General features: G+C 37.6%; 1 protein-coding gene across 4 annotated transcripts in view; it reads right to left on the bottom strand.

The window, feature by feature from the left end:
* Positions 1 to 960: 960 nt before the first annotated feature.
* APBA1 (amyloid beta precursor protein binding family A member 1) overlaps positions 961 to 12,494 on the bottom strand; it is a 108,219-nt gene continuing 96,685 nt past the window's right edge. For all 4 annotated transcript variants that reach the window (XM_081940630.1, XM_081940632.1, XM_081940633.1 and 1 more), the window contains 5 exons: positions 12,102 to 12,281; positions 10,210 to 10,422; positions 8,066 to 8,185; positions 6,749 to 6,889; positions 961 to 4,756 (listed from right to left, as the gene is read on the bottom strand). In XM_081940630.1, coding sequence (XP_081796756.1) covers positions 4,685 to 4,756; positions 6,749 to 6,889; positions 8,066 to 8,185; positions 10,210 to 10,422; positions 12,102 to 12,281 — 726 coding nt within the window. In that variant the 3' untranslated portion in view covers positions 961 to 4,684. The remainder of the gene's footprint in view (positions 4,757 to 6,748; positions 6,890 to 8,065; positions 8,186 to 10,209; positions 10,423 to 12,101; positions 12,282 to 12,494) is intronic.

Raw genomic sequence — 12,494 nt, 5'->3', positions numbered from 1 at the left:
GGACTGGGTGGCAGAGTCTTGCGCTGGTTTGGCTCATTTCTCCAAGGCCACACCACATTTGCTGTTGATAGGGAGTGAGAGCTCCAGTTCATGGCTGCACCTTTGTGAGGCGCTGTAGGGCTGACCTGCTGTACAACTTGGGGGTACTCCTGAACTGATCCTGATCAAAGAGCAGGTGGTAGTCGTGGCTAGGAGACAATTTTGTGTGGCAACTTTATGTTGTGTTCAGTTGCGCCCTTTCCTGGATTGCGAGTTCCTGTGCTCAGTCACTCAGGCTGTGTCATCTCATATATGGACTATTGCAACGTGCTACATGGGGCTACTCTTGAAGAGTATTTGGAAACTACAGCTGGTGCAGAATGAAACTGTACAGATAGTTCTTGGGGTGCCTAGAGTAGCCCATATTACACTGCTGTAACACTGGTTGCCAGTTTGGTACAGGGTCCAATTCAAGGCATTCATTAGCACCTTTGAAGCTCTTTATGGCATGAGACATAGTTTGAGATTGGCCACCTGCATTGGCAGAAGGGGCAAGCTGAAGACCCCATTGGTCAAGGAATTCCAGCTGCCAGGGTCCAGAAGTGCTTTTTCTGTTGTGGCTCCCACACTCTGGAGAACATTGTGCTCCCCAAGGTGTGATTTGCACCCATCTTTTTGACCTTCAGAAAGGGCTTGGAAACATGCTTCTGCCAATTAGCCTGGAGCCCCTTAAGAGAGGGGGGTGTATTATACAGGAGGTGGCTAATGGACTAAGACCCCCACCTCCATCCCATGTGCATCTTGCTCCCTTCTTTGCCATCTTTGTTAATTTTAAATGCTAATATTTATTTTTGATATTCAATGTTTTATTTAGTTTTACTTGTAAGTTGCCTAGAGTTGCCTCTTGGCAAGATGCGCAGTATATAAATTAAGTAAATTAATTAATTAATTAATTAAATAAATAAATAAATAAATAAATAAATAAATAAATAAAGGGGTTCAAAAGACCTGTGACAAAAATATCCCAAAACTTCCAATCAATAAATGGTACAGTATCAACCGTCAAGGCCTACACAAGTGCATAGTATCTTTCTTGTTTGTTCACCTATACGAGCATGTGTAAATCTTATTTCAAAATGAGAAGCTATTCCCCAAATTTCATTAAATTAAATAGAGTAGATCAGGAGAAAAAATACTGCCGCCACCAACTTAATTCACCCATTCAGTAGCTGAACTATTGTAAAATGGTACGCCAATTTCTAACCATCATAGGCGGTCCAAAGATTACACACATCCACACATGCATATTTTCCCTGTTTGAACACATTTCTTTTATTCCTAAAATAAAAAAATAACTTACTGTCTGCCTTAAAATTAAATTATTAAAATGCACATAGAAAAATGGTAAATCTGAGGCAACCTAAACTTTTATTGTAAACCCGTTGAAATTAAAGGTTGCTACTACATTTTCCTGGATTTTTTGCAGACTGGAATGATATAAAATAAATAGTTCCTTTGATCACAGAGAATCTTCCCATATCAACTATTTAAAACATCCATTTTCAGTGAATTCTTAACTTCTAATCCGTATTATTCTTAAAATATTCTTTGGAGATTCTGAGTTGATTACAAAATGAAAGAACAGAGAAAGCCCCAATACTAGACTTTTTGAACAGGACTCTCTCTGGCTGTCCTAGACCTAGAAAAACATACTGGGAATTCAAGTTAAGGACATGTTGAAGCTTGCACAAGCATTTGTTTCATTTCTTTAAAACGTATCAATCCTGCTTGTATCTTACATTCTTAATATGTCTTATCAGGAAGGCTCTTGGGTATACCTAAAATAGAACAAACCTATTTTAAGAGCCAATGTTGAAGAAAAGATTTGGTTCTTTTTAACTTAGAATGGAGGGCATTTTTCTTGATTGTAGGGATCACGAAGAAAATTAATTATGGTCTTTCTTTAATGGAAAAAAAAATAGGCTATTTGTAACTTTCAGGTTGTAGGTGGGAGTTGTGAGCAGTGTGTTACTATTCCTGTGCTGATCACAATAATACATGCTGACAGACAGTCTTTACAAATAATTGCAATATTTTGTAAAGCAGCTCACCATCAAAAAAGTTCAACTTGCTTGTTTCTGAATGGAGGATGTCTCATATAGTCTACATATAAATATATGTATTATATATTTATAATATGCATTATATGTTTGTAATATATATTACAAACCTGTAATATATATTGGAAAACTGATGATTCCACAGCTTGGTATGTCTATTTCACAACAAGGTAATTTTACTGAATAATCACATTCAATACATTTTTTTACTCGGACTTTATGTAGTGTATGCCATTTTTCATCTAATCCATACAACTTCACATTTCTCCAGCTACATTTCTCTATTTCAAAAGTGAAAAATTCGCCCTACCTTACACGTAGAAAAAAGCAAAACAGTAGGATGAAAAAAAGTCCAATTTTAGGACAAATGAATATATAGTACGTATGTATAGTGTGTATGTGTATATATGTACATATATACAAATGCAGAAATATGCATTTTCTTTTCACAGCTAAATAAATACAATAGGTGAATTTAGTTAAATGTCCAAAATCCAAGAGCTGAATGTAATATATTTTATTTTGCTTTGCTTTGAAAAAAATTACAACTTTATATATATCTTGTACTTTTATTTGCAGCACTTAGTGATCTCACATCTAGTTTGTTGACCTGAGCTATAGCCATTTCATTTCAGTAAAGCAATAGCATTAAGTAGCTCACTGACCCCAAATTTGCATCTCAGTCTAATGCAGATTTCAGCGAGTTGAAATGTACTACGATAGATAGGACTGGATGGCAGACTTGGACTGGTGGAAATGAAGTTTTATTTAGCATTGTATATCGTTGCAGTAATACTCTATAGGCAATATGATGTGATGGTGTACAATTCTTTTGAAGAAAGGAAATTAACACTCCAGTCTTGTTGCTATGCTTCTGCATATGTGTGTGATTGGGGCATAGAGAACTTTAATAACACTATGCCCTGTAGGCCACAGTTTTCTGTTAAATCACTCACTGTTCTATTGTACTACCAAACTCTCAGCTTCCCAGTACTTTTACATTTCTGGAAAAGGGTGGGATCTACATGCATTTACATCTAACACCCATGCAGGGCACTGAATCCCAAAGACCCGATCATTACATATCTTTGCAACATGTGTGCAGAGTGCACATCCATGCAACATGCATACACCCAGGTCCTTCCCTTGGCACACATGTGTTGCTCTGGATGTAAATCTGGGCGGCCACCTTTCCACTTTATTACTCTTATTTTCTATTTTCTTTCTTATGTCCCATACAAATACCAAACACTTTTCGGAAAGATAAAACATGTCTGTTTGTCATATCAAAGCAAACAATTGTAGATTACTTTAAAGTTCAAGGTATGTATTGTGAATAAACATTTATCTGCACTATTCAAAAATACTGTGCTAAATTTATAATTGTGTAAGCTGCCACAGGACCTAAACTTTTGTGTTCTCACTCTATAGTTTTACTACAAACATTACAGTCTACTGGCCTTGATTTTAGCTATCATGATCAAACTTTTTGCAATATTCTTTCATTTCACAAGTGTCTACAATAATTAACTGAACACAATCTTTTTAGCATCACATAGAGTAGGAATAACTTTTCATCTATTTTATATAGGTGTGTGTGTATATATATATATGTATATATAACAAAATAAATTAAGTTTTTTTTCCCTTACATAATTATGGTCCAGAATGAAAGAAAACTCATAAAAATAAATAAATTCAAGATTTTTATACCAAGATATGTTAAAATTAAAATTGGCTCAGAACAAAGAGAAGTAGTACTGTGACAAGCAAGCACTTAAAATGTGACAGCTTATTAACCCATGGATGCCTACAATGGAAAAAAATAGAAAGTCTGGCAAAACATTTTCCTCATACCCACATTCTGGTTTCTTGGATATTTCGAATGAATCATTTATCTTGGAAAGAAAGCAGGAATTAGAAAAGTCATTTTTAAAAAATTGTGTTATATTCAAGAAATAAATGACTTTTCAGGAATATGAGGAAAGTTTTTTAACTCAAGGGGAAAAATTGTAAAATGATATCTCCCATAGACAATACACCTTTAAGTTTGGAGGTTTATCAGCAAAAGCTAAACACCATTGTTTAGTAATCGATTTCCATTACATAAATTTTTAATTACGTAAGGAAATCAGTGTTTCCTTCAAACTATATTTAATTATTTGTTTAGGGTAAAATTGTAATGTTGCTTTCCTACTTTTGGCACAGCAAGTTTATAAGAGAAATTGATCAACACCCTGTCTGTTTTCATAAATAGAGAACGTTACCCTGCAATCTGTCTTATTCGGTGAGAAGAGCTTTTTACTTTATTTTTATGTAAGATACTTGTGTTTTCTATCGTTAAGAGCCACAAAACATAAATGACATAGCTTGAAGAAGTGCATGCATGTGTATAGTAGAGATTCTTAGTTACATAAAACTAGTTGTAAAAAGGTGCAACCAAAAATGCCATCTGATACCCAACGGAATGATCAAAGGTAAGAAAGGAGCAAGAGATATGCTGCTGCAGACATCAAAACGCAGCCCAAGAAAACACCACCACTAATGAGAAGGAACATCCTCCATGCACGCTGGAAGAGTCAGCTTCAGATGTAAACTGGTTGTTCCTGGGCAGTCAAGAGTCTGTACATGGCAGCTGGCATAGTCTTCATATGAATCTGGAAGAAAGAAGGACTATTCAGTTGATAGTCCATCCAGAATAATCAAAGGGACTGGGGCATTTGCATTGGGTCAAGAGTAGAATAGCTTCAGTACTCGCCATTCAAAAGGCATTTGAAAGAGATTGATACGTTCAATAGCAATACACAATGTATAATATCATCCGTTAGCTAACATATTAGTATAAGCCTATAAATAAAAGTTCCGTTCAATAATTAGATTAATGCTAAATGTATGCATATATTTTAAAACGAGATATTAAACAGCAACTCAAATTTTAATGCAAAATACATGTCTATATGTCCATTTCAGGAATCAGTCTACTAAATCATTGGATGTAAAGTTAAATGAGAAAATAACTAAAAATATCTGTGCAACATGCAGGGGAGGAGCAGGGAGATCATTTTCCCTTCTATATAATGGAAGCTGTTATTCTGTTATAATTGTGACTTCTGACTTCTTGCCAGCCACCCCACTGAGTTTGTTTTTTGGAAGCTGGCAAGGAAGATTGTCAAATTGTGATCATGTGACTGTGGGGACTCTAGCTGTAACTACGAGATCTAGCCCTAACTACCAGCATTGTAAATTTCAACTAAGTGAAATTTCAACTGAGTGGCTGTTAACTAAGGACCACCTACTGTATTTTTAGGAATATAAGTCGCACTGTTCCCCACCCTAAAAGAGGGTGAAAATTTGGGTGTGCCGTACATTTGTACACCAAATGTAGCCCCGCCGGCCCCTACCCTTTCGCCTCTGCCTCCCAGCAATTTGCCTCCTTGTAGCAAACAGCAAACAGACCGTTTCAGTTTCAGCACAGCCTGATTAATGCAAGCAGCTGATTGTCGGTTGGATCGGCCTACTGACCATCAGCTGTTTCAGGCTGCATGGATTGCCATTGCCTATTGGTCTTTGTGCGCCCCGTTTTTGGCCTCTGCACTCCCCATTTTCTGCCCATTCCGATTCCCGCACCCGGAATGGGCAGAAAATGGAGTATGCGGAGGCTGAAAGCAGGGCATGCAGAGGCTGAAAATGGGATGCAGAGGCCGAAAATGGGGCGTGCAGTGGTGGCAATCGGCTATGGAAATCCCTGCAGCCTAAACAGCTGATCGTCGGGAGGCCGATCCAACCGATAATCAGCTGCTTGGGCTAATCAGGCTGTCCTGAAACTGAAACAGCCGTTTGCTGCAAGAAGGCAAATTGCTGGGAGGCAGAGGCAGATTTCCCCCCCTTTGTTTTCCTCCCCAAAAGCTAGGTGTGTCTTATATTCCGAAAAATACGGTACATGACTTAAAATGTGAACTGTTCTCCACACAAGCCTAAAACTAAATACAGAACCCAATTAAACAAATGTGCCAAAATATTATACTTATCACAAAAGGGTTTGATGTACATTATGCGTCTAATTTTAAAAAAATAGTTTCGGTCATTTTTCATGTCCTTTTCTCCTAGTTCGTAAACAATTGAAAGAGAAAATGGTGACAGTTGCATTAGTGTAATTGACTTTAAATTTGGAATCCAGATAGACCAAAGACTTTCTGGTGTAGTGAAGGGCACATTAGACTAAATAGGTTCAAATTCCTAGACAGAATTTTCATTTGGTTACCTTATCACTCAGCTAGAATAATCATACGTAGTGGGTAAGTCCATCTGTGGATAAAAACTATTACGGTATATACTTGCTAATAAGTCCATCTGTGGATAAGCTGAACCTAATTTTCTGGGTGCAATTTGGTACCTAAAGTTCTAAGTTTGTCTATGAGAATATACAGTATTTTATAACTGTTAGGTGCTTATAAGTTCGAAACAGCTTGGAAGAAAGGGATATAATCCTGAACCCATCAAATATGCACTATAAAGAATACAACAGGCTCAGGAAAATTTATAACACTACTATGTGTATTAAAGAGTGTCCCACCAATATTTTAATTTGTGGCAGCAATAATGCAGCCCAACCAAGCTTTCATGGGGCACTGATGGATCCCAGCTCTTACCTCACCAACAGCATTTGAGAGAACATGAACAATCTTTTCATGAGGTGTTGCTACAACACTTTGTCCATTTATTTCAATAATTCGGTGACCCACTCGGACTCCTCCTCGTTCTGCAATCCCTCCTCTCATAAGACTACAGATCTGGAAAGATATAAGAAACCAACAACATTGAAAAGATGTAATAGCAGATGCTTCAATAAGGCCAAGCATTAATTTGCACTTGCATGATTGCCAATTTGATGCAGTGATTAAAATGCTGGCCTAGAAATCAGGAGACTGTGAGTTCTAATCTTGCCTTGGGCATGAAAGCTGGTTGGGTGTTTTTGCACTTCTCTCTCTCTCTCTCAGCCCAACCCACCTCACAGGATTGTTGGTGTGAGGAAAATAGGAGGCAGGAATATTAGGTATGGTCATTCCTTGAGTTGAATGAATGAAATAATAATAATAATAATAATAATAATAATAATAATAATAATAATAATAATAATAATAATAATAATAATAATAATAATAATAATAATTGTTATTGTTATTATTGTTATTATTATTATTTCACAAACTAACTCCCTACAATGCCATGACCGCGTTGCTAAGATTATTCACTGGAAATTGTGCCAAAAGTTTGGATTTGAGTACAGCAAAAACCACTGGGACCATCAGGTTGAGGAGGTTTTAGAGAATGAGAAAGACAAAATCTTGTGGGACTTCAGAATCCAGACTGACAGGCACTTGGCCTACAACATACCTGACATAACAATAATTGAAAATAAAAAAGTATGGTTCATTGACATTGCAATACCTGGCGATGCACGAATTGAAGATAAACAGCAAGAAAAAAATCACAAAATACTGGGACTTGCAAATTGAGGTTGAGCGACTGTGGAAAAAGAAATCATGTGTTGTCCCAATTGTAATTGGAGCTCTTGGAGCAATACCTAAAGGGCTACCTTACTATTTGAAAATTCTAAATTTACCTGACTTGAACATTCTGACTCTACAAAAAACCACCCTACTTGGAACAACTTATACCCTCCGATGTTACGTTAACAGTTCCTAGGTCCTTGTTTAGGACTCGAGCTGTTAGGCTACCAACCAGCCCCAAAGGCTGTGAATCTCACCAAAGATGATGATGATGATGATGATGATGATGATGATGATGATAATAATAATAATAATAATAATAATAATAATAATAATAATAATAATAATAATTCATGCTCAGTATTCTCATTACATGACAATGTTTTAACTGGAAGCATTAAAAATGTTTGCAATAAATAGGATTATGAATAAGAAATTATATTGAATATTACTTACTATGCCATTCTGTACACTGAAGCCTAGTTGGTATCTGAGGTCTGGTCTTCTAATGAGTACAGTAGTTACTGGAGGACATCTCACTATGTTCAGTTTCACTCTGGCTTGTGTTTTTAAACCCTGAAATACAAGATAGCAGGATTTTCACATTATTCTTTTGAAATCTGCAGTAGACCTTAATATGGCAAGTCTACTTTAAGAAAGTATTTGGGTAGCATTACATTTAATTTATTCTTAACATAAAAGCAAGGCATACAAAAATAAATAATTATAATATCTGTATCAGTTAAACGGTAGGCAATTAATTTTCCCAAGAGACTACAAGAGAAACTGGAGTTGTTGTGGAAGACTACTGCCATTCAGTACCTATGAATTAATGCCCTTATATTGAGTTGGGCAGTACAACCATTGGGGCCAATACTATTCAATATTTTATTGATGACCTGGATTGATGGGTGGATATCACATTTTCAGATGACATAAAATTTGGAGGTCTGGCTAACAGTCAGGGTACAAAATGAGATTGCAGTCTAATCCGGACAGATTGGAAGACTGAGCTGAGAGGACAAAGATGCCCTTCAGAAAGGAGAAATATAAGTTATTACTTACATATAGGAAAGAAAAACTTAGACCACACACAGAAGACAGGGAACTCTTGTGTCTTGGAAATCACTATATTGGAAAATGATTTGACTCTGGTCATAACATAAGCTAAATATAAGAGCAGTGTGAAGCAGCTCTAGAAAAGTTAACACAGTTCTGGGGCTCATCAGATGTTCTGTATCAAAGCCATGTAATAGCCTTAATCACTTCTACCTTCTACATTCACAAAACCACTGGAATATTGTGTATGACTCTGGGCAACACATTTTCCTAGGACTGCCACAGATTATAACACACTCAAAGAAGAGCAACAAAGGCATTACAGGAACTTGAGGTCATTGCTCTATGAGGACAGGTTGAGATATCTGGGATCGGTCTGGAGAAAAGACTAGAGAGACATGATATCAGTGTTCAGTACAGACCAGGATGCTACAAGGAAGATGTTCAAGAATTATTTTCCTTTAACACAGAAACTAGGATCAGAAATAAGGAAGCTAAACTACAACTAGGTTCTATTTAAGGAAAAACTTCCAGCCCAACAGTAAGATCTGTACAATGGTGCTACAGTCTAGGGAAGTTGTCGTCGTCCATTTCTGACAATTTATTTTACTCTTTTCCTTTATTTTCCTGCCACCTATTCTTGAAGGCTCAGTACAAATAAAAATCAATATCAGAATAAAATAGAAAGCAACACCTTCAAAATTAATGAACCCCTGAAATAAACAAAACAAAATCAACATAATAAAATAGAAAGTATATAGTTATGTATACTCCAGATGCCACTTTCACTCACATGCCTTCCTTCTATGTTAGATGGCTTTAAAGGATCTCAATTGAAAGAGGGAAGGATCAGATCTCTGTGACCAAGGGCCATCAGATGGAGATCTCATAAACATAGGACATGGAGGGAGTTTACCTATTTGAACTGATTGGATGGGCAGATAAACATGGGAAGTGATCTCTGCTAACCCTGATAAAGACAGTAATGATAATGACAGCCATATCTCAAGGTTGGTTTAATTAATTTTCCTGGCTGTTGCTGCTAACAGGACTAAAAAAATTATCATATCCCCCTTTTATTTATCAAGGAATCTAGAAATCTTTTATCATTCAGAAGCATTTAGAAATACACTAACACCATTATATTTTCTTCACACTTTCCAGGGCCTCTTCCCCTCGCCTCTGAATGAGAGATTCACAGGGGGCCGAGGAGAACAAGTAATGAAATGTGTATTGCTGTCTTATGATACAAAAGCTGCCTTTTACATGTATACAACGTCACAGTATATGTATGAAAAGATGGCACTTCTTGATATCTTATAGTAGCAGTCACTTATGGGTTTTTTTTTTGTGGGCTATTGCTTTAACTTACTGTATAAAGGGAATAGTTAGTACTATTTCTGTCAATAACTTTTATTATCCCCAATTCTAACATATTGAGTTATCATATTCCAATATTAGCTTGCTAAACTGAGAAAGCCGGTGTTGGTTAAGTAGAGTCAGGATCCTGCTTTAAATTAAAAAAAAATCATTTTCTGTACCTTTATGATACTCTGGCATGTAGAGAGTGGTAGGCCAACTAAACTAGTCCCATTGATCGACATGATCTGGTCTCCAATATTCAGCTTTCCAGATTTCTCTGCTGGTCCCCCGTGCATCATATTGGCAATGATAACTGTAGGCAAGATGGATCCCCACCCGGATTCTACAATCACTACGCCTAGAATTTCACCTTTCTGCTTCTCAATGAAAACCTGGATGGAAGAGAACAAAAACAAATTCTCAGAAACAATTCTCTGTTATGAAATGTAGCAATCCTGCAAAGCAGCCCCAATTGGCAACACATTTGCCTTACCCATACAGCTGCAATATGAGCATTTTTAAAAAGTAAACTTTAATAAAAAGTACCGTATTTATTGGCGTATAACACGCACTTTTCCCCCCGAAAAATAGGGGGCAAATGATGTATGCGTGTTATACGCCGATACTGTTTTTACAGTAGCCTGAGGCTGCCTCAGCCTCAAGCACACGTGACCCCATTACCCCGCCTTCCTGAGCGCGCTTCGCCGGTTCGCGTTCTGCGATCCCCAACAGCAGCTGCTTTTCTGTGTGCCTGGCGTTTGAAACATCCGGCTATCTATCTAAACGCCAGGCACACAGAAAAGGATCGCGGAGCGCTTCGCCCCAACAGCAGCTGCTTTTCTGTGTGCCTGACGTTTAGATAGATAGCCAGATGTTTTAAACGCCAGGCGCACAGAAAAGCAGCTGCTTTTGGGGCGAAGCGCTCCGCAATCCTTTTCTGTGTGCCTGGCGTTTAAAACATCCGGCTATCTATCTAAACGCCAGGCACACAGAAAAGCAGCTGCTGTTGGGGCGAAGCGCTCCGCGATCCTTTTCTGTGTGCCTGGCGTTTAAAACATCCGGCTATCTATCTAAACGCCAGGCACACAGAAAAGCAGCTGCTGTTGGGGCGAAGCGCTCCGCGATCCTTTTCTGTGTGCCTGGCGTTTAGATAGATAGCTGGATGTCCTAAACGCCAGGCGCACAGAAAAGGATCACGGAGCGCTACTCAGCGGGGTGTGGGCGAGAGGAGGAGAGAATGGATGAGCTGTCTCTCCTCTCCCCGACACCCGACTAAAACGCTTTCTTTCGCCCGCGGAAGAGCTCGGGCGGGCGAAAAGAAGCGCTTTAGACAGCGGGGTGTGGGTGAGAGGAGGAGAGAATGGATGAGCCATCTCTCCTCTCCCCGGACTCCCAACTAAAAGTTAATAAAAAAAAGTTCTGAGCTACCCTTATTTTGCTTCAAAGTTCTTTATTTGAAATTTAATTTTTTTTCCTGAAATTTCCCTCTTAAAATGAAGGTGCGTGTTATACGCCTGTGCGTGTTATACGCCGATAAATACGGTATCTAAAGTAAAGTATATAAATGGTGTGCAACCGCTGAGTGGAAATAAAGCAAGTAAATATATTAGCATTTTAATTGAATATAAATATTTCCAAATTACAGGTACACTGGCTATTCTTCTACGTGTAGTGTTTCAAACTTTATCGTTAAAAACAGCTTCAGTTGTATGGAGACTTTTAAATAACTTTTCTTACAAATATTTTACATCAACAGGAAAGAAATTGCTGATAAAATAACTAGCTTTTTCCCCTACTGCCACTTCACACTGACACCCAGTATGTCAAACATTGGAAAGTTGTGTCTTCAACAGAATGCAAAGCATGTTAATCCAAAGTGTGAACATTTTTAAAGATGAAAAAAGGAGAGTGGAGAAGAGAGAAAATAACGTTTTTTGCAGACTCTAAAAGTAAATAAAAGTCTGTATGTTATTGAAGGAAGTCACTCATTAACAGAAGCTTTATAATTAGCTGCGAAAATTAGGTGAGAGGATTCTTAGCTGAAAAGTATTGCAAATAAAGAGATCCATACATCTTTGCAGTTTTCAGACTTGGAGAAGTGGATCAGATCATCATTGTACATATCTTGAGTATTGAGGAGGTCACTGTACTCCTTCTGACTCAGGTCTTCAGGATTTATTCCATTTGCCCTTAAGAATTCCTGGTATGCCACACTGAATGCCTGGCCAATGGACTGCGCAATTAACTGTGCCTATATCAGTTGTAAACGAAAAAAAAAACATAATAAAATAGTTAAGGAAATCCAGTAGGAGCAGAGAAGTTTTAAAAAGGTTTCCAACCTCACCATAAGCTGGGATGTCAAATATATGGCAATATATTAAACAATGCATGGCCATGAGTAAGATTGAAGTCTTACAAAGAGCCTGGGGGAAATAGATAAACCCTAAAAAGTCATTTGGGTCTT

This window comes from Natrix helvetica (genome assembly GCF_964273705.1).
Source record: "Natrix helvetica genome assembly, chromosome: 2".
Taxonomy (NCBI): domain Eukaryota; kingdom Metazoa; phylum Chordata; class Lepidosauria; order Squamata; family Natricidae; genus Natrix; species Natrix helvetica.
This window is presented reverse-complemented; position numbering and strand designations above follow the sequence as displayed.